Raw genomic sequence first — 27,279 nt, forward strand, 5'->3', positions numbered from 1 at the left:
TGGCAAGTGTTAACCCAGTGTTTCCTAGAACTCAAGAAATCTGTCCTGGGGTGGACTAGAGCTTAGCCCCACTGGTGCTCTTTTGGCTCCTGGTGACACATAGTGGGAAAGGGTAACCCCTTAATATCCTTCAGAGATTAGACGTAAGTTGCACAAAAGCCTCAGTATGCAATTTTATTCTTGAAGGCAAGTATTATTTGAGTCAAACATATAAAGTATTCCATTTTCACCTCCCTGTCCAAACCCTGCAGACTACTTCCAAGTGAAGTCCTTTGAGACAATGTCACCATGGGATTATTTTAAGCCAGAGAGGTTACAGACCATTCTGACAGATTATTTTAGTTTAAAACCTCTAGTGTTTCACAAGCCAGGCTAAGCTGTTGCCTGGGCAGCCAGGAAGCAACAGAGAGAAGAAAGAAAATCTGAGAACGCAAGGGAATTGATGAACAAAAACAGGAAGGTAGGGAAAGGAGGAGCTGAGTAATATTCCCCCAACATATGGTCAGTGACTGACATGGAGCCCCTGTGCTGAGGACCAACACCCTCCCTCTAGAACAGAAAGCCCCACACTCTCTGAGAGTGGACAGCCAGAACCAGCATCCCTTCCTAGAATAAAGGAGCCACCAGAGATGAAGTCCCTGTTTTCCAGCACTGAATTACCAAGAGCTTCCTGCCTGAGTGCTGTTCTCCCTCCTGAGTAACAGTTGTTCTTTCCCACAGAAAGCAGTGGAGTTAATGTGCCTTGTTCCCAAACGCTGCAATGACATGATGAATCTAGGACGTCTGCAGGGCTTTGAGGTGAGTCTTTAAGAATGCATCTAAGCCCACTCTCTCCAGGACAGTAGGAGTCCAGACTGTTGCGGCTTCCTCCCCCTGAAGCCTTGTTTCCTGCCTCTGCCTCCTTCACTCATCACTATGCCTTCATACCCGGGCCCCTCTGGTTCACAGTCCTGGAAGATGCATCTCTTTAGGAAGTCCAGCAGTAGGGAGGTCATAAGAACTTACAGAGCATTTGGCCAAACCAAAGTCAGAATTCCAAGGAGATTGGAAAGACCCAGAATTCTTTTTTTTTTTTTTTTTTTTTTTGAGACAGAGTCTTGCCCTGTCACCCAGGCTGGAGTGCAGAGTGGTGCAATCCTGGCTTACTGCAGCCTCAGCCTCCTGGGCTCAAGCAGCCATCCCACCTCAGCCTCCTGAGAAGCTGGACTCCAGGCACACACCACCATACCTGGCTTATTTTTAAATATTTTTTATATTATAAAGACGGGGTTTTGCCATGTTGCCAGGCTAGGAAAGACCCAGAGTTCTTTATGAGTGTTTAGACCTGATAGTGACCTCTTCCTTTCCCTTATTGATTGATAAATGCAAGGACTGTGAGTGATAGCAGGACTATGTGATAGAAGTGGAATTAGGCAGGAGAATGGAACACCTGTTTTTTGAGAAGGTGGTTGTGGCTTTTTAGTTAAATGAATAGTTAAAACTCTAAAACATTACAGTACAAAGTTCTGTTATTTGAAGAGGGGAATCAAGTCTGCAGGGAAATGGCTGTGTCCCGAAGATTTTGGTTTAAGTGAATATACAAGTTTACTAGGGCTGCCAAAACAAAGTACCATAAATTGGGCAGCTTAAACAACAGAGATTTATTGTCTCACATTTCTAGAGGCTAGAGATCTGAAATCAAGGTACTGTCAAGTTGGTTCCTCCTGAGAGCTGTGAGGGAGGGGTCTGTCCCAGGCCTTTCTCTTTGGCTTGTAGATGGCTGTCTTTATGTTCACATGGCATTCTCCCTGTAGCTTCACATTCCCTTCCATCTGTGTTATCTCTGTGGCCAAGTTTCCTTTTTTTTTTAAACAGAGTTTTGCTCTTGTTGCCCAGGCTGCAGTGCAGTGGCGACAAAACCTCCTCCTCCTGGGTTCAAGCGATTCTCCTGCCTCAGCCTCCTGAGTAGCTGGGATTACAGGCATGTGCCACCACACCCGGCTAATTGTTTGTATTTTTAGTAGAGACGGGGTTTCTCCATGTTGGTCAGGCTAGTCTCAAACTCCCGACCTCAGGTGATCTGCCCGCCTCGGCCTCTCAAAGTGCTGGGATTATAGGCGTGAGCCACCACGCCGGGCCGTTTCCTTTTTTTTAATAAGGACATCAGTCATATTCTATTAGGGCTTACTGGCATGACCACTTCACTTTAACTTGATTGCCTCTGTAAAGACCCCATTTCCCAATAAGGTCACATGCTGACATTCTGGGACTTTAGGGGCTAGGACTTCAACATAGGAATTGATGGGGGCATGGAGGGAGAGAAAACACAATTCAGCCCATAACAGTGAACCTTTGAAGAGGAAATTGACTTTCTAATTTAAACTTAATAACTGACTGTTATTAATGTATATCCAAACCTAATAAATTAACCACACACAATATGTTTTTAAGATTAATATGATAAAATTGGAACTGACACAATTATTGATTGGTACCTAGTAGTTGTTGATCCCCTTAGAGAAAGATGTGGATCTTTTATTTCCCAGCAGTTTGAAACCTAAGCTTTCATTATTCCTTTTTGGGCCAAAGGGATTCCTAGAATTTGAGATAATTCAGAAATAAATAGCTTTTTTTTTTTTTCTGGCTAAACTAGAATGAAATAGATACAAGACAGAGATATAGTTGACTCATACTCATACCACTGTGTGAGTAATTTAGGGGATAGTATATTTAAGTTTGCTTTCATGCATTGGATTCATGACATTCTTGAGCCAAATTCTCTTCTCCTCCTTGCCCTTTCAGCCCATCACATGTGTCCCTGTCTGGTTTTCATGCTTTGCTGTGACAGGAACTATGTGGATGGTTTTCTTTGCTGTGCATTTTTCATAGGCTGTTGGTCTTCCAAAGCAGGCTGGAGACATTAGTGTAAGCAGGGTTACTCGGCAGACACACACTGAGTTCTTAACCATTTTTCTTCAGTCATACTGGGTGGAGTTTTATACTTTTTCACTTGGCATTACATCAGGTCTGAGGCTATACTGAACAAACCAAGAGATCCCTTTTGCTCTTCAACCTTGAAGACCCCATGTTTTCTGAACAGGAGTCTAACTGTGCTTCTCTGGGTCTCTGGAGTCTAACTGTGCTTCTCTGGGTCTCTGGAGGAAGTGACCACTGGCAGGAGGAGTGGCGTCTGATTGTGCTGTCTATCCCAAGTTAAACTTCACAGGAGCTGTGTTGTACATGTGAGTGTGTGTGTGTGTGTGTGTCCATATAAGGGCACCCACAAGCACAGAATCAAGCTTTTTGTTTTTTTTTTTGAGACAGAGTCTTGCTCTGTCACCCAGGCTGGAGTGCAGTGACATGATCTCAGCTCACTGCAACCTCTGCCTCCTGGGTTCAGGCGATTCTCCTGCCTCAGCCTCCCAAGTAGCTGGGATTACAGGCAGGCGGTGCCACGCCCGGCTAATTTTTGTATTTTTAGTAGAGACGGGGTTTTACCATGCTGGCCAGGCTGATCTCGATCTCCTGACCTGGTGATCCACCGGCCTCGGCCTCCCAAAGTGCTAGGATTACAGGCATGAGCCACTGCACCCAGCCCAGAATCAAGCTTTTAAATTAAGTACTGCTGTCTCTTGTTTTTGTCAAGCCACCAGAACCTCCTTTTTCCATTCCTTCAGCTAACTGGGAAGAACAGTGAGCATGTGTCTATTCCCTCAGCCCATGGCTTTGGGCTTGAGAGAAGTTAGAGCCTCCTCTTTTAAATTCCCCCCCACTTTCAGATCCTCTGGCTTTCCCTTTGGTGCTGGCCGAGTTATAACCCATGAGAGGTTCTTGTGTAATATTAATAGAGCTTTCCTGGCTAGCTGGTCATTGGCTTAATATTAACTTTAGACCAGAGTAGAGATAAGCCTGTTTGGCTGCTGACATTGGCAGTAAGGAGCCATGATCCAAGCAGAGGGCAGGCACTTCTCAGGAACACAAAAGAAAAATGACCCCTCTGCTGGGTAGTGTTTGGAATAAGGCATCACATGAAGGGAATTGCCACATTTGTGCCAAAGGGCAGAGTTGTCGCCTGAGAAAGAGCACCTGCATTTCAGAGGAGGCCCTCTGATTGCTCTCTCTGATGTCAGGGTCTTCTTGTTGTGAAGCAATAGAAATGCAAGGTGCTCTGACAGAGTCTGGGAAGACTTTCTGGATTGGGCCGTATTCCCTTTGAAACTGTGAAGATGTCTCCAAAAATCTCATTAGAAACTGGCAAACCAAATAGGTTCTACCTCCTCAGCTAGATGTCAGGTGGCCTAGTAGCTGGAATCATTTTTATTTTTTTTATTTTATTAATTTTTGAAAGTTTATTTATTTATTTATTTATATACAGAATCTCACTCTGTTGCCCAGATTGGAGTGCAGTGGTGCAGTTTTGGCTCACCACAACCTCTGCCTCCCAGGTTCAAGTGATCCCCGTGCCTCAGCCTCCTAAGTAGCTGGGACTACAGGCACACGCCACCACACCCAGCTGATTTTTATATTTTTAGTAGAGATGAGGTTTTGCCATGTTGGGCAGGCTGGTCTTGAACTCCTGACGTCAGGTAATCCACCTGCCTTGGCCTCTCAAAGTTCTGGGATTACAGGCATGAGCCACTGCATCCACCCTGGAGTCATTTTTAGAAGAATCACAGAACCCAGAAAAGTATCTACCAGCTTATAAAATATGAAGACCTATCTATAGTACCCCCAACTTTACCTGTTGGCCTATAACTAGAAACTAAGATTTCAGAATTTCCCCGTCCTAAAATAATTGAAGAAGAGAGGGGAGTGACTTATCAGAGTATCTGTGGTCCTGCCTTCATCACTTCCCTTGTCTACAGGTGAGTTCAAGGTTGGTGGCCATGAGAATGCCCTTGGTCCTTGGCCCATACTGCAAAGGAACCAGGCAGGCACAGTTCTCAGAGCTCTGAGGATGGAAAGGCCACTTCTAGCTCCAAGTGTCACCTACTTTCTATTGTCCTTTCAATAAAAAACAAGAAGGGCCAGGATTATGACTTTTCTGCTAATAATATTACCTTCCTGCCTTCTGGCATTTTCCTGGAGCTGTTTCTCAGTGGTTCCGCGCTTGCTTTCCCTTTCCCTCCAGGGCCCTGGTGTGAACAGGAAAGTGGCCAAGGTCGGCCCCTGGATGAGTGGGTGGGTCCTAATTCAGTCTCTTCCTAGAGCCCTGAGGCTTTTGTTGTCAGATCTGTTGCCCATATCCCCAGATGGGGAGGTTCTGTGGACCCAGAGGGCAGTGGCCCTCTCCCCATTTTTCATTCACTTCACCCCAGCCCGTCTTTCCTTCAGGGCACCCTGACTGCTCAGGGGAAGCTGCTGCAGCAGGACACATTCTATGTGATCGAGCTGGATGCGGGCATGCAGTCCCGGACCAAAGAGAGGCGCGTGTTCCTCTTCGAGCAGATTGTCATCTTCAGTGAACTGCTCAGGAAGGGATCCCTCACCCCTGGCTACATGTTCAAAAGGAGCATCAAGGTGAGGATCCCAATGGTGATGAGAAGAGGCAAGGAAGAGCCCAGTTCTTGGGAGCTGCTTCCCTAAGACGAGGCACTGGAGTTGCGACATCCAGAACCGTGAAGATCTTTCAGCCTAATAACATTCGGTCATGGAGGTTGAACGACAGTGATTATCTGTGAGCTGAAGTGACAGGCTGAGCCAGTCTCCAGCATGATCCTGCAGGTTCCCTGGGATCGTGTCACTCACCCAGAGACAAAAACCTAAGTGCTGTCCTGCTAGATCCAGGGCAAAATTTGGAAGCTTGTCCTGAAATAGAAACTTTGAGGAACAGTAATACGTTGCTGATTTTTAAAAAATCTCTTAAATGTAAAAAGGATAAACTTGTTTTCTTCCAGATGAATTACTTGGTCCTGGAGGAGAATGTGGACAATGATCCCTGCAAGTTTGCACTCATGAACAGGGAGACTTCTGAGAGGGTCATTCTGCAAGCCGCCAACGCTGACATCCAGCAGGCCTGGGTGCAGGACATCAATCAAGTCTTAGAAACACAGCGAGACTTTTTGAATGGTGGGTGCTGGGCTTGGTTTCTTGCAGGGCTATGTCAGGGGACTTCACAACCTCTGAGCTTCCTTGGGTCTGGGTTCATGTTGAGTTATGAACCCAGATCACATTTCATAGGAACTCCAACTTCATCATTTTCAGAAACACTTTAGAATTTTTCTGAATCTGAATACACAAGCACAACAGATAGGGTATGAAAAAGAAGCTCCATCTTTCTGATAGAAGAGATTTCGCTTATAGGACACAGGATATATGTCTTGTGACAATCACTACCACCTGGTACTAATTTGGGCAAAAGTCTGAGATAGGCCCATCCTCTGTCTAAGGGACCAGGGCTGGCTAGAAATGACATGTGTTTTTCCACTTTTCACAGCTTCTCTAGTGTTAACTAGAGATAAATGAGAGTTTGGCCAATCAGGTCAAATCCCTCCTCTGCTCCCAACAGTGTGAGAGCCTACATAAGCCACGTTGCTAGCCAACCTTACCCCTTTTAAATGAGAGATGATTGCTAACTTTCAATTTCTGTAATACCCTGAAACTTCCTAGAAGAAAATTTGTGGTTACACAGAGGGTGTAGCTCTTTGTGGCCTTTGCAGGAGCTCCCTCACGGGTGGTGTGAACTGGAGTGAAGCAGAGTTGCCACTTTGTATATATTTCTTTATTTTTTCCCCTGCTGGGGTTTTCTTCACACTGAGCTTGGCATGGGAAAGGCATATGCGATTTTAAGCTAGTGGCTGATCTCTGCTGACTTGGTTAGCTCAGAAGTCTAACCAAGCAGAAATAGAGCTTGAAGTTGAATGCAAAATGTAACTAGTAATGAAGTAAACCTGAAGACTCAGAAAACACATGTGCCTGTATAGACACACACACACACACACACACAACCACCTTTGGGTATACCACCTCTTCCTGCCTATCCTGAGATCTGTACTACATGGCCATGTGTGCTCACATGAGTGCACACACAGGTACACACATGTACACACATACAGGCCCACCCTCGGATGTGTCACCTTTTCATGCCAGTACTAGGATCTGGACTCTTTCAAATGATCCAAATACAGCATTTTCTGGTTGTCTAGAATGGAACTGAATGCTGAAGGGAAAGATAAAAGGTGACATATGAGTTGAGGACCTTGAGGAGGTCATGACATTTCTCTGGGCCTTGTGGCTGGTTTTGTGAAAAAGAGAGTTCAGGTAGATCTACTCTGCCCATGCTGGCATGCTCCGTGATGGGCCAGTCTTCCTGGAAGCAGGAAACCTGGCATCCTCCCTACAATATCAGCTTCCCTATATTATAAGGGACTTAGCACAGTGTTCTAAAGACAAATAGAAGGAGATCGTGTAACAGGATGCCATGACTTTTTAAGATAGAACATGAGACTTCAAAGCAATTTTGCACTTACAAAAAGTATTTTTGGGCCAAGCTCCTGGCCCTCAACTGTAAAAAAATTTTGGTGAAAAACAACTAGACTAAGTGATCTCTAGGATTCTTTTCACTCTAAAACATCTAAAATTAAACACCAGCCCAGCCCTGAGGGATGGTAATGAAAGTTTTATATGGCTTATGATTTCTGAATATATGACTTCGAATGAATACTTTTGTTGATAAAATAATTTTATGCAAAAATGTGTGCATATATAAAATATATCTGTTTAAATTGCATTCTATTAATTAGGAGTTTCTGATTCTAAGCTGAAATTAGGAATTTTAAAATTCATCAATTTGGGACAAAAGAAAAATAAGGTACAACAGTAAGTTGAAACAAGAAGTTATTGACGTAACAATAATGGCTCCCGTGTATTGAATCCTTGCTCTGTGCCAGGCACTATGCTAAGCATTTTACATGGTTTTTCACATTTAATCCTCACGTCAACATGGAGAGGTAAGTACTATTGTCCTACTTTTTTCAAGTGAGGAAAAGGAGACTCAGAACTTGTCCAAGGTCGCAGAAACAGTAAGCGATAGAAACAGGACTTGAATCCACAGCTATAGGACTTCAAATTAAGGTTGTGAACCACAAAACTGCAGTATAGGTGCTAGTGTTAGGGCACTCATTTATTTAATTATGATCTCCCTAGCAACCAAATTGAACAAAGAAACAGGATCAGACATATGACACTGTATTGATCAGTCAAAAACAAACCCTGTAGGGGATGCACAGTTTTCTTGATTCTGAGAACTAAGTTATGCAGATGGAGGCTGGTGAAAGAATACAGGTTATCCATTTAGCTTATTTAAGAAGACATTCTGTTTTCAAATGTTTTAGCACAATTATTGTAAATAACCAGGTAATATCACAATTCCATATGATAGGAATTGATTCATAAAATCAGTTTGATAAGGCCTACTTTATAACTCTGCTATGTACTTAGAACTTGGAACTGTATTTATTTAGGCATAGCCAATGATTCAGACCTTTACTTGGTTCCAAGAGACCTTTCTCCTAATGAATCATGGAGATATAGTCAGCCCTTGGTATCCACAGGGAATTGGTTCCAAGACCTCCCGAGGATACCAGAGTCTGTGGATGATCAAGTCCCTTACATAAAATGGCATAGTGTTTGCATATGACCTGTGTACATCATCCTGTGTACTTTAAATCATCTCTAGATTGTTTATAATACCCAATATAATGTACATGCTATGTAAATGATTGTTATACTATATTGTTTATGGAATGACAAGAAAAAAAAACTCTGTACATGTTCAGTACAGACCACAACCATCCTTTTTTCCCCCATATATTTTCTTTTTCTTTTTCTTTTTTTTTTTTCTTTTTTTGAGACGGAGTCTCGCTCTGTCGCCCAGGCTGGAGTGCAGTGGCACAATCTCAGTTCACTGCAAATCTCCACCTCCTGAGTTCAAGTGATTCTCATGCCTCAGCCTCCTGAGAAGCTGGGATTACATGTGTATGCCACCAATACAAAAATACAGCAATGCTAATTTTTGTATTTTTAGTAGAGACAAGGTTTTGCCATGTTGGCCATGGCTGGTCCTGAACTCCTGGCCTCAAGTGATCCACCCGCCTTGGCCTCCCAAAGTGCTGGGATTACAGGCATGCGCCACTGTGCCTGGCCCTTCCCATATATTTTCAATCCACATTTGGTTAAATCCATGGCTGTGGAGCTCACAGATACAGTGGGCTGACTGTATTACTGAACTAGGTTATCATCTCCTAAATACCTAATGCCACAAAACGCTCCTCAGTGAGAGAGGCAGTGCTGTGGTGGGCCTGTTATTACTTTGACACATACAAGAGACAAGGATGTGATGATGGAGCAGGGTCAGGCTTCTACTTACAGAGATGTATGCAGGCATCTCAGAGCCAATCTTTCCTTCTGAGACCTCAAGTAGAAAGGAAGTGTGACCCTGTGTTGAGTCCTGTTGAGGTATGTACCTATCACAGTAGAAATATCCTTATAATTGAGAAGTTCTCTTGGCCCCAGCTGTTAACCCACTTAAATAGCTGTTACAGTGCAAACTGATAAAAATGACATAATTGGCCAACCCTTGAAGTCATTCTTAAAGAATTGGACCTGTATGGCATTTGCCTGGCTCTCTCTCTTTAATTCTCAGACCTTGCAACCTCGTTACCTTAAACTCAATAAAACAAAGCTCCAGTCTTCTCCTTCACATCAGCTTTTTCTCCTGTCTTCTGAGTTCCACTGACTGCCATCCTGCGAGTCTCCAAACCTGAGCCATCCTCGATTCTTGCATTGCTTTTCCCACCTAGGCTGTCACAGTCTCATCTCTCCCGACCTCACCACGCCCACATCCATCCCACATCCCACTGGTCCCGCTGTCCTAGACCTTCTGCCTCTCGCTTTTACCATTCCATGGCTTCTGAATTAGACAAGAAGCCTTCTGTCTCATCCTCTCCAGTCCCTCCTCCTAACCACTACAAGGTCAGTGTTCCTCAAATGTCGCTCTCTGATGATAGAATCTCAATTTAAAGCTTTAAAGTTCATTCCATCCAATTACTTTTCATGACCTTCAGAATTCAGTCCAGACTCATTGGCCTCACTTTCTAGACTTTTCATACCATGGCACTTCCCACCTCACAGTCCCTTCTCATTTCCTCTTCCTCCTAGACATTCTTGACTACTTCTTGTTCCCCTCACCAACACATCACACTTGCTTCCTTCCTACAGCCTAAGTGCCAGAGTCTGGCCACAGCTCTCTTCCGAAGCTCTTTGTTATTACCACCACACACATATCACAGAGCCTTCTCTCTCTTTGCACAACCCTTGGCACCTCACATATGGCGCCATTTTGTTTTTTGTATTTTCATTATTTAGGTAGATGTCTTAGTTCTCCCATTGCCTTAAAAACAAGGGTAATGTTTTTCTCACTTATCCACACGATGCCTAACACAAAGCCTTGGACCTAAGAGGCCTCTAAATCCTTGTGGGATTCCCAAAGCTTAGAGTAACCACCTGCTCTTATCCCACAGCACTGCAATCGCCCATTGAGTATCAACGGAAAGAAAGGAGCACAGCCGTGATGAGGTCTCAACCTGCCAGGCTTCCCCAAGCCAGCCCCAGGCCCTACTCCTCTGTTCCTGTGGGCTCAGAGAAGCCCCCAAAGGGCTCCAGCTATAACCCACCTCTGCCTCCCCTGAAGATATCTACCTCCAATGGCAGTCCAGGGTTTGAATACCACCAGCCTGGGGACAAGTTTGAAGCCAGCAAGGTAAGTGACAACTCATTACTCCCACCCTTGTCACTGCAAGGGCACAGCCTCAGGGGTTACTTTAGGAGGAGAAAGAGTCTCGGTCTGTTGCCCAGGCTGGAGTGCAATGGCACCATCTCAGCTCACTGCAACCTCCGCCTCCCAGGTTCAAGCGAATTCTCCTGTCTCAGCCTCCCAAGTAGCTGGGACTACAGGCGCCCTACCACACCCAGCTAATTTTTGTATTTTTAGTACAGATGGGGTTTCACCATGTTGGCCAAGCTGGTCTCAAATTCCTGGCCTCAGGCGATATGGCCACTTCAGCCTCCCACAGTGCTGGGATTACAGGTGTGAGCCACTGCACCTGGCCAGGAAGTAGCATCTTTTAATGCTTGCTGATTATTTTAGCAGGAACAGCACACTAAGTACAGTCTAGTCTCAATTATGTTTTCCTTTCCCTATAAATTGGGTGAGTTATACCAGTTCCCTGTGGCATAAATCATCATAAAAATGGATGATTTTTTCTAAGTAGAATAGTTGTAGTGTGGATCATCGTCATCTAAAAGTCACAGCTGTAGTGTTTGACATCTTAAAAAGAGATCACCCTTTCTAATGATGATCTGCCTTGAGCACCTACTGAAAGAAGTTCCCAGTTCTTCACCATCCATTGGCTGATGTGGAAGGGAAGTCGATCATCAGTGTGTGAATGGGGGAAGTCTGACTTGGATTGAATGTTTGTCGTCGATAATCCACAATTCAAACATTACCATAAGGAGAGTCAAAGACTCAACCATAGACTTAGTCTACACAGCTATTTTGCCCCTACAAGGTAGGTGGAACAGGAGAGAAATGGGAAAAGTGCTAGATTAGGAATCAGGCAAACCTGGTTGCTATTCCCAATGCTGCAACTCACTTGCTTTAGAACCTTAGCAAGTTAGTTAACCTCATTAGGCCTCCATTTTCTCTAGAACTCAGTGGCTCTATGAATAGGAACACTTACATTTTTTATCTGCATGTTTCAATTTTATAGTTTTATTTCTCCCCAAAATTATTAGTTTATATTGGTTATGTTGCAAAATTATTAGTGTCCAAGTTCAATCTTGTATTAGAGTAACTATACTGATTTGTTCCATCACATCACCTGGAAATGATTTTCCACCTTAAAAAACAATCCTGCCTTTGTGAGTAAGTTGAAGTCACTTTGGCATTTTGTCAAATATATTGGGCCAGATGCGCTGGCTCACACCTGTAATCCCAGCACTTTGGGAGGCCAAGGCAGGTGGATGGCTTGAGCTCGAGAGCTCAGAGCTCAAGCCCAGCCTGGGAAACATAGCAAGAACTCATCTCTAATAAAACTTTTTTTAAAAAAAATTAGCCAGGCACGGTAGCATGCACCTGTTGTCCCTGAGGCAGGAGAATCGCTTGAGCCTGGGAAGCAGAGGCTACAGTGAGCTATGACTCTGCCACTGCACTCTAGCCTAGGTGACATAGCAAGACCCTGTCTCAAAAACAAACAAACAAAAAGAAAGTATATACTGAAGAATTTGTATGTATATCCTGTATGTATATACATATAGAATATATATGTATATACTGAAGAATTTCTGGCTCTTACCATGCTCTATGAGGCAGCCAGTCCTCCTTGGAAAGTTACAAGTCTGTCTAGAGGCAGCTGCCCTGAAATAGACTCACATGAAAAGGTCATGGGCAGCATCTCTTGTATTAATGAGTAGGGGAGGGTACCTGGTGCCTGCAGGAAGTTGGGTAAGGGTAGGTTATGGCCTTGCCTTTGAATTGGGCAGAGGTGTCATTCTTAGTCCTGTCTCAAAGAGGGTCAGAATATACAGTAAAGCCAACGCACTTTCAAAAAAAGAAAAATTTAATATCAAACAATCCATGTTCTTTCCATTGAAGGATTGTGACCCCTGACATGACCCTTGCCCTGACCTCACTCTGCCCAGGTGCTTACATTTCCCTATGCTAGTGCCAGGTTCTTCCTTTCACTTGTAAGAGAATGCTGGCAGGAAGGTTGTATGCTGGGAAGGAGCTTCCAGGTCGAAGGCGTGTTTATACCTTTATGTAGGGTGGAGCCTATTCACCCTGGATTATAATATTGTTGAAACATTGCTATTAAAAAATATATATTCAGAGCACGTTTATTAATATTATGTCATTACTCAAGAGAGAATGCTGCCCGCTGCCTACCCTGCTGGTGGGAGATTTGGCCTTGAACCACCGGGTAGGGTGCAGAGCAAGCCCATGTGAACTAGCGTCCTTGTGTTTGTGCCCTTCTCACCCTTATCTCCCAGCAGAACGACCTGGGAGGCTGCAATGGGACCTCGTCCATGGCCGTGATCAAAGATTACTATGCACTGAAGGAGAATGAAATCTGTGTGAGCCAAGGTGAGGTGGTCCAGGTCCTCGCCGTCAACCAGCAGAACATGTGTCTGGTGTACCAGCCTGCCAGCGACCATTCCCCTGCCGCCGAGGGCTGGGTCCCAGGCAGCATCCTGGCGCCCCTCACCAAAGCCACAGCAGCAGAAAGTAGTGACGGGAGCATCAAGTAAGTGCCTCGTTGGCTTCCCCGGGAGAGGAGTATGAGGATTAAAAATATTCAGAAACAAACAAAGGAACACAAAAATGCAAACACACAGTAGGGAATTACTGCTGCTTATTCTCAACAGTGCCACGGAACCAGTGTTTGAGTGCTGGCACCATATGCAGCATGGGGCATCCAGGCTGGAGTGGTCCAGTTTTTTTGTTGGTGGTGGTGATGATTTTTCTTTCCTTTTGGTTTATAATTTTCTGTTCATTTTTCCCCCTTTTCCCCCCCATTCATTAAGAACCCTGCTGAAACCCTAGGTGACAAAAGGTGTGCTTTCTGTTGCCACATTTGACCCACCACAGGACTCACTGGACTGGACTTCTATTTATATTGTATTAAGTAACTGATATATATATATATTTTTGATTGACACCAAAAAATTACCTTGGCACAAATGCCAGACCTGTGAAGGTCAGAGGCCCGCTGCTTCTCCCAGGAGGGAGGGAATTTTTGGTTGTCTGTGGCAATTCCTCTGTACAGATTGTAACTTTTTAAAAATTCCCCTTCACCCCCTCACTTGAATATATGTTCATAGTAATTTGTAAGATACTTCTTTTCCTTATTTTGGTTGCAAAGACCCTTCCGAACACATTCCTGTATAAAGTATTTTGCACTATTTAAAGAAACCCATATGGATGAAGTCAGGTTGTGCAATATGATGGCGTCACAGTGCTCATCGTTGTACCTGTAATGTAACTAATCAGTTTAAATGTACTATTTTAAATATGTAAAATAAATTTTCACCATGAGCATGTTTTAATGAAGTTGAAGACTAGTTGACCCTTTTTCCCCCATTTCCCTATTCTTGGACTTTCAAATGTGCAAACGATTCTTCCTCTTTTCCTCTTCTTTTTTTTTTTTCCTTTTCTATATTTTAGGGTTTGGGTGAATGCATTGGCATTTTTTTTCTCCTACACCAAAAGTACTTTTGTTGCTAAAGTTCTGACCCTGGCCTTCCCTCCTAAACAGCCCGTGTTGATTTTCCCTAACCTCTGAGATGAGGGAAGGTACAGATTTGATGCTGTCCAACTGGTTCCCTGCAGCTGGGCAGCCCTGAGGTGCTGATGTCAATTAATGACCAGAGTAGAAGGCAGTGTTTGGCTGGCATTCCCTGCTGCTTTCCCTGCTGCATGGTAATCCATGGAAGACATGGTGCAGGGGGCTCCCATGAGCTATCTGAGCAGTGGCACCAGCAGAACTACACTGCTTTGGCCCTCTCTCTAGGTCAGGGGATAGCAGCTACTGACATCCCCCTGGCCTCACTAGGTAACCACAAGCCCAACCAAAAATCCACAGTGGCCCCTAAGGCACAATAGCCCCCATGCATTTTATCCTAAGTACACTTGTTTTGGGTGCCTTTTAGGTAAGCCTTGGGATAAAGGCCCTCAAAGCATTGAAGTTTTTATTAATCAGGGGACTTGCAGAGCTAACTCTTAATGATTTATCCTCTAAATATCCAGGCACTAAACACTTCTTCCTCCCTACCTTTTGTTCTGTTGGCCACTTATCCATACCTTCCATGAGAGGGAAGGTAAAAGGATGTCAGACCGAGCAAAAGAGAGCAGATTGAAATACAAATGGGTCATTTTGATTTCTTGTCAGCCGCTCTTGCACAAGGGTTGGGGGTGTGTGTGGAGGGGAGCAGTGGACTGAAAGAGGTTGTCAGTATTTACCAGTGGAGGACACTCAGCACACCCTCCCCAAGGCCTGCCATAACCACAGGGGTCAGAGTTGGTTGTGATGCCTACAGGATAAACGTCACTGAAACCCTGTGTCCACATCAGTCCCCGGGCTTGCAACCAAGAGATGGAAGCTCCCCAAACCATGATGACGAGTTCTTCTGGGAAGAAGAGTATGAAACCAAGCCTGTCCTGCCATTTATACTACTCTGAGTCTTCCTTCTGAACATGAAATGTTATTGCTCATATTTCTAGTTTTTCACCAAGCATATTAAATAACCCAGAGAGTTTAATAAATGTAGAAACACACCCCCACATGGACACACACATACACAGTGTGCTGCCTGCCCTGGGAATCCTTTCAGCAGGGATCTCCCTGACTCAAGTTGTTCTCAGAAGGAACCAGGGACATGGGTTTGGGAGTAAAGTTATCAAAGTCTGAAGTTAACAGGCTGATGCCATCTAAGATTAGCTTCTATGGCTGGTTCTCACTTATACAACGGTTGGAGCAAGGTGCTGGTATGCAGGGGATAGTAGAGAGCCTGACTAGTTAGGAGATACAAGAGAAGGTCTGGGTTTTTGAAGGAGCCCACTTTCCCACAAGATTCAAGAATATTACTGTGATTGCTTTTTCCTGCTCAGAAGGTTGAACCTGTGTGTTAGGGGATAAATATTTTTGGAACACCTTCCTCAAAGTACCCTTAAAATCCTGATGTATGTGGAGTGTTTTGGAGGGATGCTCTGTATTTTGCAGCAGCTTCCTTTTCCTAAATCTCCTCTGCCTCTCTCCCGTAATGGACGCTCATCTCATGGAGCCCTGTCTGCATAGGCCCACCTTTGACAAGGAGATACTGAGGGGAAGCCACGTCTCACTTTTTCCAGACAACAATTAGAACTTCATTCAAGCTCTGTGACCTCACCTGAAACTGATGATGCCTGCTCAGGGTCACTGATGCTGTTTGTGACTTGGCTTTTGGTATCTCTGTCTTTGAGATCTGATATTTATGGAATGTAAGGGCTCTGCTCTGAGCTTGTCTTCATAGGTCTGTGAAGAAGTTGCTCCCAGGACCCGTTGTGGGAAGAAAGAAGTTAGGATGAAAGGCCTATTGAAAAGCCATTGCTGCTCTCACCTCCCTGGGAGCACACATTAGGTCTTGTCCCAACAGGGAAGCTCTAGGACCTCTACAGGCTGACAAAGCCATATATTCACAAACACTGAGTGATATGGAGAATATAGACCGAGAAACTCTTTGCCCTAAAATATCCAGGTAAATGAGTGGTGCTCAACTGTTTATTAAGCAAATGTCTGCCACAGAAAATCCTGTCTGATCAACATTGTTTGGGAGTGGCCCTGCCCAAATACAAATCATGAGGTAGAACTCTCAACATCATCCTTTTGGGTCTTTCTGTCTGGTCCTGGGAAAGTGTCAGTAGCATATGCATTCTAGAATATACTTCCCTTGTCTTTCCTATTCTACTCCTCACCTCCTTTCATCACCCATCCACCGTGCCCTTCTCAAGAGGAATTCCTCAGTCCTGTGAGGCATCACGGGTATGGTATACAAACTCCCTTGTTAGAGTTTAGTAACCTAGCATTCATATTTTCTTCAAATGCCGCAGTCAACCTTGCACATCTACCAGGGGAGGTCAGAGTTCATCCTGGTTCACTTCCAGTTGGAGGTGAGGTCAGCCGCCAGCCACCCTTGGAGCTGGTGTGCAAGTTTGGGGCCTCTGAAGCCCGGGCTTGATGGAGCACCTCACCTGCTGACTCACCCAAGGGTGGTGAGCCTGCCCTCCACCTCACTGTCCCTGACCTGCCATTTTGATTGGTGCATTTTTTGGTACAACAGGAAGTCATGTTCATGGCATACTCTACGCATGAGAAAGCGGGCGGAAGTGGAGAACACGGGTAAAAATGAAGCCACAGGGCCTCGTAAACCCAAGGATATTCTGGGCAACAAAGTCTCTGTTAAAGTGAGTAAGGTATTCCGGAGCTGCGTCCCCACCTGTCATCCACTCCCACCCTGCAGCATTCTCACAAGCCAATTTGGGTGGATGGGTTATTTTTTTTTTTCCCGGTATGGGGACCAGAGGGGAAGTAGTTTAGCAGGATTTTGCATGCACGATCAATTTATTTTTTATCTTTTATTTCTCCTGGCAACTTCAATTCAAGTAAGTACCTTTTTTTTTCTTTTATACCTTTCTGTTTATACTGTGCAGATGTTTTGCAGCAAAATTATCTGCAGCATTCTCTTAAAAATGCGAGATGCTTGATTCATATTAAATTTCTCAAAGCTGCCATTCGGTACCCTAGGTTTGAGAATACACACAGGTTAAAGCAATTAGGGATGCCTTCCAAACCCCCAACCCTGTGAAGGCTGAGGTTTGGAATTTAAGGGCCACTGTGTCCTTAGTAAAGTTTCATTTCTTTTCCCCAGAGTTCAGACAACATCAACTTCAGGCCATTTTACTTGCGTGGACACAGTAGGGGGGCACATTGGTGAAGCCCAAATTATTTCTTTAAATAATCCATCTACTACTTTGAACTCATGAATTCTAAGCTTGGCAGACTCTTATTTACCCCCATCTTGAAACAATGTCATCTGCTTTCTTTAAATTGGAACCTCTGGAAAGATCTGCCAATGGACAATGGAAACTAGACACTGATTATTCGAGCACTAATTATGCTATAATGTGTGATCATCTACCTGGAACTTTGTTTCCCTTCCTTAGCAAAGTAAGAACAACTAAAACCCAGTCTAAGAGCTTTCTTGGGGAAAGGAAATTGTATGCTCTCCTTCACTCTCATCTGGGAAGTCCAGCCTCACAGAAGACAACAGTTTAAATTCGACAACACTCATGCTTCATTTTGCTTCCATTGCTGTTTCCCATGAGATAAGCAGTTGTACACAACCCCTGCCTCCTCTCCCTGAAAAGAGCATGCTGCTGCCCCTGGTGATTCTCACCCCCACTTTAAAAACACCTGGTTTTTTCTCTGCCCAAGATCCCATCGCCCATGCTTCTCTGAAGTTCTCCTCTCGCTCTAGCAAAAGCTACTTGGTTCTAACTGTGTTCTCTTTCTTCCCCCTTCCTCATGCTGCCAATCAAGGAGACGAACAGTTCCGAGGAATCAGAGTGTGATGATCTTGACCCTAATACTAGCATGGAGGTAGAAGCAGCTATTGTTGTCCTATTTCCTACAATGATTGCCTTTTTTGATGTGTTCTGTAACAGTGACCTTGCTAAAATGACCAGCCGTTCAAAGATAAATTGTGATGTTGGGGCATCTCTGGGTATCCCATCCCAGCTATAAAAGAAACAAACAGAAACATAATTCAGTTCAGTGTTGGTAGAAAACTCTACCTAGATTTTTTTAAAAACAAAAACTTGTTCTCTTGAATGCTTGCTAAATATTTTCTCCTTTGGCAGGTTTGACTTTATGTAGTAAATATCCAATTTCATTATTTGAAAGTTAGAACACATTTTTTCATGGAAAACAGCACTATAAAGAGTGGATGAGTCCCAGCTAAATGACAAGGACTCATCTCGTGTTTAGTTTCTCCCGCTTTTGTTTTCCCCTCCTCCGCTTCTTCTTTTTCTTTAGCCCTTTATCCTCTTCATCTTGCTCTTCTACTGGGTTTTATTCCCTGCTCAGTGTTCCAGAAAAATAACGGGTGAAGTATGGCACCTGGTTGCTATGTAGAGCTGATAGCAAATAAGGTGTAATTGTAGCAACTCCAGAGCACACTTCAGCCCAGTGCTGGGCCCGTGAGCAGTGGCTGTGCCCACCGTGTGAAGGAAAAGAAGCCCTAGGGAGGGCCTGTCTCCTGGAGCCACGGCAGAGGCCTCTCCAGAGATGGTGAGATGGAAACACTGCCCAGGGGATGTTTCTCGCACTCCAGGCTTACAGGGATGTGGAAGTGGAACCAACGCCTGTATCAACAAGAACATCCATTCCACTTCCAACTCCCAGTCTGTTGGGTTATAGAAACGTGGCTCTTACGTGGCTTGCCACTGAGTGACAACCATGATAAATTTACAAACCCTAGACAATGAGGGCAAACATGGAGCTGACTTTCCTTGCCATTTTATCATTCAGAGAATGTTTTTCTCCAGATGTGTGCCTCCATCTCCAGTAATGGGTACAAGTTTAGAGATTTCTTCTAAGTACAAAATAGACAACATTAAAAAAAATTTATATAGTCCCAAACATTTCACTTAATTAAGATAGACTTTTATTCTTATTCTAATTTGACCTAATCCCAAAGAAGTCCAGCACCATGTTGTTTCAGCCACCAAAAAACCCAAGAGAGACCATGAGGCCTAAGAGCCGGTAAGTCAGCTGCAGAAGGAGCCAACTGAGTTGAATCAAGCCCTAGGCAATCGGCTGACAATGGGAGTTCTGCCAGGATAGAGTAGTCCCCTGTGGATGTGGGTATTACCACAGAGCTAAATCTGGTAGGTGTGGTTCAATACATACCCCGCTGTGGGAGAAAGTGGAGGTGGCATTTGTAGCCTAAATGTATCTTAGAGAACAAGGAAGCCAGGGGAAATTTCAGGCTCTGTTTTCCTTGCATTTCACAGGATAGGCACCAGCTCTCCTGGAGTTCACACCTGTCAGCTTGTAGATACTGGGTGGCACCTGTATCCCCAGACCTAAGTGTTGCCAGCATGTATTATAACGTCAGCTGCAAGTGGAGGAAGCCAGACAGGCAGGGGAAAAGCCAGGTACCTGTGTTCCAGGAAACAATTTAGGACCTTGTCCAGTTCTCATGGACTAGGGGAGCAGAGTGGTGTTCCCACTCCATAGGAAGAAATGGGCACAGAGGGATGTGGGGCCAGGGGAACAGCACACATTAAGAAAATTAACTGGGGTCATCAAATGCCCCATTCTGCACTTAGATAAAAAGCATGTGTGTGCATATACACATCTTAACTCTGCTTTGCTAATTGAACACATTTTAAAGGTTCTTATTCATCTAAGGCTTTTAGTCCTTTGCATGGGCTGAGTGAGACGGGTCCTCAGGAGGTACTATGGATGGCATGAGCAAAGACATTAGAATATTCATGCTGAACAGAGGAAAACCAAAAATTGTGTTGATGCATGTCCGAAAAGTTTTCAAATACAGTAGTTGAGACACAAAGTTTCCTTTAGGCACAAACTTTCAAGTAACTGGAACCTCAAGGAGGCATGTTGTTGGAAGCTGCAATATCCCCAGTATGTGTGGATGTAGCCCTTATATATTGCATATACATCCTTCTAAATTTCAGTGATTCTCTTTTTTTGTTTGTTTGTTTGACGTGGAGTCTCTGTCACACAGGCTGGAGTGCAGTGGTACGACCTCGGCTCACTGCAACCTCTGCTTCCCTAGCTCAAGGGATCCTCCCGCCTCAGCCTCCTGAGTAGCTGGGACCACAGGTGCACACCACCATGCCTGGCTAATTTTTGTATTTTTGATAGAGACAGGGCTTCACCACATGGCCCAGGCTTGTACTGAACTCCTGACCTCAAGTGATCTGCCTGCCTTGGCCTCCCAAAGTGCTGAGATTACAGGTGTGAGCCAATGCACCTGGCCTAAACTTCAGTCATTTTCTGAATGTGTTGCCAGCTTCAAATTAACTTTGAGCACATGAGCAAGTCCAGAGGGAAAGCAGGCATCTTGGCACTGCTAGTTTAGTATTTTCAGACACAAATAAATAAGATATAGAAAGTGAACCTGCTCAACATGAGTTGAGAATTTTCTCAAGGCGTGTGTAAGTAGAACCTTATTGCAATGTACACTGCAGAAGAAAAAAATGACGAGGAGTGCATACTGAAGAGAGAGGCTATACCTTAAAGATCCAAATTGAAATATAGGTGAGCAGGCCACCTCTTGAAGGCTTCTCACTATTCAAGTGGTCATTTGGGGCATCATTCCCAGACCCAGCCTGGCCCCCAACCTCACCCTTGTCTTCTGAACTTGATGCTGCAATGGGCGTTGTCTCTCTGGGAGTGTGTCTGTTACTCTTAGCGAGCTGAACCCTGTGCTGAGGGTGCCTCTGTTCCTGCAACCCCAGCTGACATAATGGGACCATGCACCCTGTGTGTTCACTCCGTGCTAGATCTCCAGATATCGAATCTTGCCCTGACTGACTCCCTTTAACCTGAGGCCAGCCTGTTGATCCCAGCCCTAGCTGTGCATAGGCTCTCATCTCCTGCTTGCATGGGAATGATGTCACCAAAACATTCTTTACTTTTTCTCAATGAGTGGACCGAACGGTTCCTTTAAGGGCAGTTTCCTGGGGTCTTTACTTAAACACTGGCTGCTTGCTACCTTCAGGCTGGCATTTGTCCCACCATGGTGTTTTGGGGAGATATGCAGGCACATCCTTGAAAGCTAATTAAGAGGAAAATAAAGCACCTTGAATCCTAGGAGTCAGATTTACAAAGCTTTCCAAGAATACCCAATTAGGTAAAGGGAGGCAATTCTGCTCTAATATTTACATCCTTTTCCTTCCCCTGCTTGTGAATGTTTTCAAGTACAACTCCCACTCCCAGCAGTACACGCCACACCAATGCCACTGCAAGATTGGCTGTAGGTCTGTCCCATCCCCTCGTGGCCAAGTCTCCTGCAGCCAAGTCTCCTGCTGATCTGTGGCCATACCTCATGGAGAACTGTTCTAAAGATGACGAGTATCATCCGTAGTTCAGCTTACTTCTTTACCTTGTACTGATTAAACTTTGGGGTGGGGGGTGAAAGGGGGGCATCATACATGAAGGAGATATTTCTACATGCAAGAAGAGTCAAACCAAGCTGAAAATCAAACACAAGGGTGCCTTAGGAACAGGTTAATAGTAATTCATTTTCTCCAGTAAGGTTAGACTGCCGAGTGCCTTTTGCAGGGCTGAGAACCACATGCCCAGCCACCACCTTTTTCAGTCTTATCTCTACCCCGGTGTCTGCACTGACACCCCAGGCTCACGTGTTCAGGGTCAGCATCTGGCCTATACTAGATTTTTCTTAGGACCCAGGCGAGGCAGGTTTCCACCTCTGAAAAGTTGTCTGAGAACTGTGTCAATGCTCACTTGTGTTTCTGCACCTGCCCCCTAGCCCCAGCATTGCCACCTGCCTACATCGCAGGATGGGGTTGAAAGTCCTGAACTAGCCTCCCTGACTTGGGCCTTCAAGGATAAGGATTCTCAGCCCAGTTTTTACACCAAGCTCAAGTAATTACATGCATTTTAACTTAAAACAAAACCCAATACCTCTTGTAGCAGAGAAAGTCAGTTCATCGAGTAAGAGGTTGTCATCATTCCAAAAAGACTCCGCCTCTGCCCCAGCCATTCAACATACCACTGGCCTCATCCACAACACAGACTAAGTGCAGATGTTATCCTCAGTCATATACCAGCCACCAGATATTTAGCTTAGGGAGTTAAAAACAGTGTTGAGGTCTTCTGGGAGAGGGCTCTGAAAGATGAGAGAGAGAAAACACTTGGGAAGGTGAAGCTGATTTTGGAGGAAATTCCCCATTGGAGTAAGAATCACACTTTCAGAATAAACAGAATCTGGGAAACATTTAGTTAACCTCTTCATTTATTTTTATTTTTTGTAGTAAAATATACATAACAAAAATTTACCATTTTAACCATTTTTGAGTGTGCGATTCAATGGCATTAAGTCCCTTCACAATGTTATACCACCATCACCACTATCCATTTCCAGAACGTTTTCATCATCGCAAACAGAAATTCTTTAGCGGACCCACTAAACAATTCCCTATTCCTCTCCATCCCTGCAGCCCCTTCACCTTTAACAGAGCCACAGGAACTTGTCCTTTTATGTTTGAAAACTGGAAGGTGCTCTAGTTTCTGAGGCAGCTTCTGGTTCTTCTGGTTGCTATTCCCCCACCTACACCATCCTGCGGCCACTTGGTGCCCCATCTCCAGGTTGATTTTAATCTAAAACACAGATCCTGGCAGACGAGAAGACCTAACTCCTAGTGCCAATTTTTGTGTATAAGTGTGTTATTCCATTTTCCAGCTCAATAATAAGGAATATCATTTCTGCCCATCTTGGCTTTCCAAGGCTGAAGTGTAATTTAAACAAAAACCACAAAGGCGGTATCACATGGAAAACTGGAACAGGAGTCAAAAACTTGGATTCTAGTTTGGATACCGCCAGCTATGTGACTGCAGGCCAGTTAGCCTTTCTGAGCCCCAAGTTCCTCTGGAAAGTTGCACAGCTCCAAGTGTACAGGTGTTTATACAGTGATGCGTAACCCTTTGAGCACCATGCACATCTAAGGTGTGCTAACAAAAGACTTTGCTCTCCAGCACTTCTGACTTTGAAAACAGTGAGATCCCGACAGAAGAGGACGTGGAAGATTCTGTGCCTTGGCCAGAAATTCACTTTTCAGGGGGTGTGGTCGGAATGGCCTGGGCAGATTTCCTCCTGAGACTCAACTGGAATGTCCACTCCTGCCTCTGGGAAGTTTGAGCGGCCAGAGCTGGTACTTTTTTCCTTCCTCAGACCTACAGTTCCCTGGCCCACCTTTCATGTCCTCAGATCTGAAGAGCCAGCCTACTCCCTGCACCCCCTCCCCCCCACCACCACATCAGCTACTCTGGCCTCCTTATCCTAGAGCTTTAAAACAACCGGGCCAGACAGATTGAAGGAAACTTTTACACCCCCAGCCAGGTGACCAACCTCCTGGCATCCCCAGTGTGTGTCCACTGACACCTGGTTCCGCATTTTATAAAAAGAATTTTTTCATGAAAAGAACCCTTTGGATGAAAAGAACCCTTTGGATGAAAAGAAAGTGAAGCATCGCATTCCTGTCGTTTTATTTTTGCAAAATATTTTCTTTGTAATATATCTGAAGGGTGTGGCTTGAAGACTTCCTGCCTGGCTTTCTTCTGACTCTCCATGCAGACTGATTTATATTCCGCCACCAAGAGAAGGGAGCTGAGCTTAGTGGCTGCTTCCCTCTCCTGGGAGAATTATAAGAAGATGGTCCACAGCAGATTCACATCTATTATGCTTTTTGTTCTTGCAATTGCCCTGTGAAGTAAGTAGGGTAGAGTTTCTCACCCTCCTGGGGGAAACATGTTCAGGGAGGTCAAGGTCATACAGCTAATAAAAAGAGCAAGTCTTGATGGTGGTGCTTTGAGAGACCAAACTTAGCATGTGCTATAGAGGAAGTCTACTCGTATGGCTCAAGTACTTTCTTAACAAGGGTCAGGCTCAGGCCCTCTTTTGCTGCACATCTGTTTTAGGAGGAGAATTTCTTCAACAACTTTTCAAATCTCTTGACTATTGGGATAATTACTTGGCCTCGCCCACACCCTTTCTCAGTGACTCAAGAGCCCAGCCAGAGCAACCAAGAAAGGAAGTCCAATTACATGAGTTGGAAATGTCTGAACTGGTTTCTCAGGCCAACACAGTCACTCAGCATGCCCTGTCATGCATGTTCCATCGCACCCTCACCCTAGACTGGGGGCGTAACCCGTTTCATTTATGTTGTACACTAATGAGATTACAAGGTACCATTGACCCAGAAGTTCCTCTAAGAGCCTGCTATTGAAGAAGCAAAGACCATCACCCCCCCAACCCCACCCCCATGCTGTCAAAGTTCACTCAATGTGAGTTCCTAGTCAGTTCAATTTCACACAATTTGATTAACACAAGGCATTGCAGTGATTATTATGGAGGGCTAATGAACAATGTAAGATTGGTTCACCATGCTTAAGGCTTAAGAAGTATAAGAAGGAGGCAGGTATAATTAAATGCCCATGTTACATAGCAAACTTTAAAACCTGCTCTAACAGTCATGGTGAGGGACTGATTAATCCTGCCTGGAGCCATTTATTCATTCTGTGGATATTTATGCACCCACTCAGGCATTGGGCTCACAATAATAGTAGCTACTACTTAGCAGTCTTTCCTGTGTAACTGGCTCTGTGCTGAGCTCCCAACAACATCATCACATAGGTACTATTCACATTATTCCCACTTTATAGATGAGAAAAGTGGAGCACAGTGAGGTTAAGTGACTTTCCCAGGGCTGTGTATTCTTAGGTAGCCTGTCTCCCAGGGAGCCTATGAGTGTGGTCGTTGATTCACTGGGCGGCAGTGTGTGGGTTGGATGAACTAATAGGATGTGGGCAGTCTTAGAGAAGGCAGAGGGTGAGAAGAGAGCATGAACAAAAGCCCTGAGGTAGGGGGGGTGCCTAGCACATGCTGAGCAGGTATATGGTCTGGATACCTGGGGTTAGTTATGTAGGAAGAGCTGTAGGAGATAAAGCCTGGCAGATGGGTTGAGACCAGACAGACAACAAAGGCGTGGAAGGACCTGCTAGGAAGCCAGGACTTGATCCATGCAAGGAACAGCAGTAGGTTTTAAGCAGTCCATATGATTTGTCCTGTGCTTTAGGAAGGTAACCAGCACCTATGCAAACACTGGTGGGATTTTTTTTTTTTTTTGCGACAGGGTCTTGCTCTGTCACCTGGGCTGGAGTGCAGTGGCAAGATCTCGGCTCACTGCAGCCTCAACCTCCCAGGCTGAAGTGACCCTCCCACCCTCAGCCTCCTGAGTGTCTGGGACTACAGGCACGTGCCACCATGGCCAGCTAATTTTTAAATTTTTTTAGAAGTGGGTTCTCCCTATGTTGTTCAGGCTGGTCTCAAACTCCTGGCCTCCAGTGATCCTCCTGCCTCAGCCTCCCAAAGTGCTGGGATTATAGACATGAGCCATGGCACTGGGTCCTCAGAACAAATGTTAATCTGTTACATAGCTCCAAAGACTGGGAAATTTAGGGGATTGAGGCATAATCAGGGCCAAATCATTAAGGGATAAGACTCCAAAACACTCATACATAAAGACATTATCCAAAGTTAAGGTCATGGCTATAGGTTGGAAATGTGATTTATAAAGAAGAAGCTGTAACTCCACCGCTGCATCCTCCTCGGCCCCCCACCTCCAGTCCCTTCCTAACTGACTCCTAGGCTGCCAAGAGCAGCTGGAGACCAGTGCATACACAGCAATGCACCACCATTTTGGTCCTTTGCAACCAACTATCTTGTGAGACGGGTGATGGATGCTTTCATTATTCTGTTAAAAGCCATATTTTCATCCTTTTTATTTTTGAGAGCACACTAAATGTTCTCTAACCTAAATATTGAGGGGTAAAGGGGAGATATTTGGACTAGAAATATCCATAAAACAATCAATGTACTTGACACATGGACACATATAGAGACCTGTACCCCCAAATTAATGATTATACATTTTTTGGAAAAACATGGAACTTTTTTACAAAAATTGACCATGTGTGCTACTTATAAAGCAAACCTCAACAAAAACCAAGGAATCAATATCATACAGACCAAGTTCTCCAAACACAATGCAATTAAGTTAGAAATTAGCAACAAAAAGATCCTTTTAAAAAACTCACATGTTTGGAAATGTAAAAACATACTCATTACAACTGGGTAAAAGAAAAAAATCATAGTTGAAGAAAAACACTAAGAACTAAGTGATAATGAAATACTTGAGGAGTAAGGAACTAGTTGAAAGAGACAAGTCTATCACTGCTTGGGATTATGTTGCATTTACATTTTTTAAAATTACAGCTTGTCTTATGTTCATTTAGAAATGAGCAGAGGAGGCTGTGTGGTGGCTCATACCTGTAATCCCAGCACATTGGGAGGGCACAGGTGGGAGGATTGCTTGAGGCCCGGAGTTCAAAAACAGCTGGGCAACATGACGAGACCCCATATCTATAAAGAATAGAAAAAATTAGTTGGATGTGGCTGTGTGCACCTGTAGTCCCAGCCCCTCAGGGAGTCTGGGGCAGGAGGATCACATGAGCCTAGGAACTTGCAGCTGCAGTGAGTGGTGATCATGCCACTGCACTCCAGCATGAGCAACAGTGTGAGACCCTGTCAAAAAAAAAAAAAAAAAAAGAGCAGAGGTAGGAATATTTTCTAAAACTTTAGAAATTCGAGTCCAGTTTGGCCAGATTGAAAACATGAAGGGTTAAACCTTCAAACCATACTATTATACCTAAATTCTTAAAAATTGTTTTCCTTATATCTTTATTTTATTGCTAGATCTCATCATCTAAAATTCCTTTCCTGCCTACTCTGAATACAGGTTCACATGAAACAAGTGTAAAAGGAATATAAAAAGGAAACAATATAGAAATATATTCTGGGCAGCTGTCAGTTGGGTTTAGGGTATTTGATTTATGTTTATTTGACCGTTTTTATTCCTTCAGTGTTCTCAATACATAG

The 27,279-nt window shown here is 44.4% G+C and overlaps 1 protein-coding gene across 25 annotated transcripts in view; it reads left to right on the plus strand.

Annotated features, from left to right (window-relative positions):
• KALRN (kalirin RhoGEF kinase) overlaps positions 1–27,279 on the plus strand; it is a 700,623-nt gene that overhangs the window by 633,222 nt on the left and 40,122 nt on the right. For 10 of the 25 annotated variants that reach the window (XM_054480928.2, XM_054480939.2, XM_054480930.2 and 7 more), the window contains 7 exons: positions 721–798; positions 5,314–5,499; positions 5,877–6,048; positions 10,500–10,738; positions 13,027–13,280; positions 16,852–16,975; positions 18,111–18,170. In XM_054480928.2, the coding sequence (XP_054336903.1) occupies positions 721–798; positions 5,314–5,499; positions 5,877–6,048; positions 10,500–10,738; positions 13,027–13,280; positions 16,852–16,975; positions 18,111–18,170 (1,113 nt within the window). Of the gene's footprint in view, positions 1–720; positions 799–5,313; positions 5,500–5,876; positions 6,049–10,499; positions 10,739–13,026; positions 14,087–16,851; positions 16,976–18,110; positions 18,171–27,279 lie in introns of those variants that run through there. The other 15 variants (XM_054480941.2, XM_054480943.2, XM_054480944.2 and 12 more) reach the window with 3 other exon arrangements.

This window comes from Pongo pygmaeus, chromosome 2 (genome assembly GCF_028885625.2).
Source record: "Pongo pygmaeus isolate AG05252 chromosome 2, NHGRI_mPonPyg2-v2.0_pri, whole genome shotgun sequence".
Classification (NCBI taxonomy): Eukaryota; Metazoa; Chordata; class Mammalia; order Primates; family Hominidae; genus Pongo; species Pongo pygmaeus.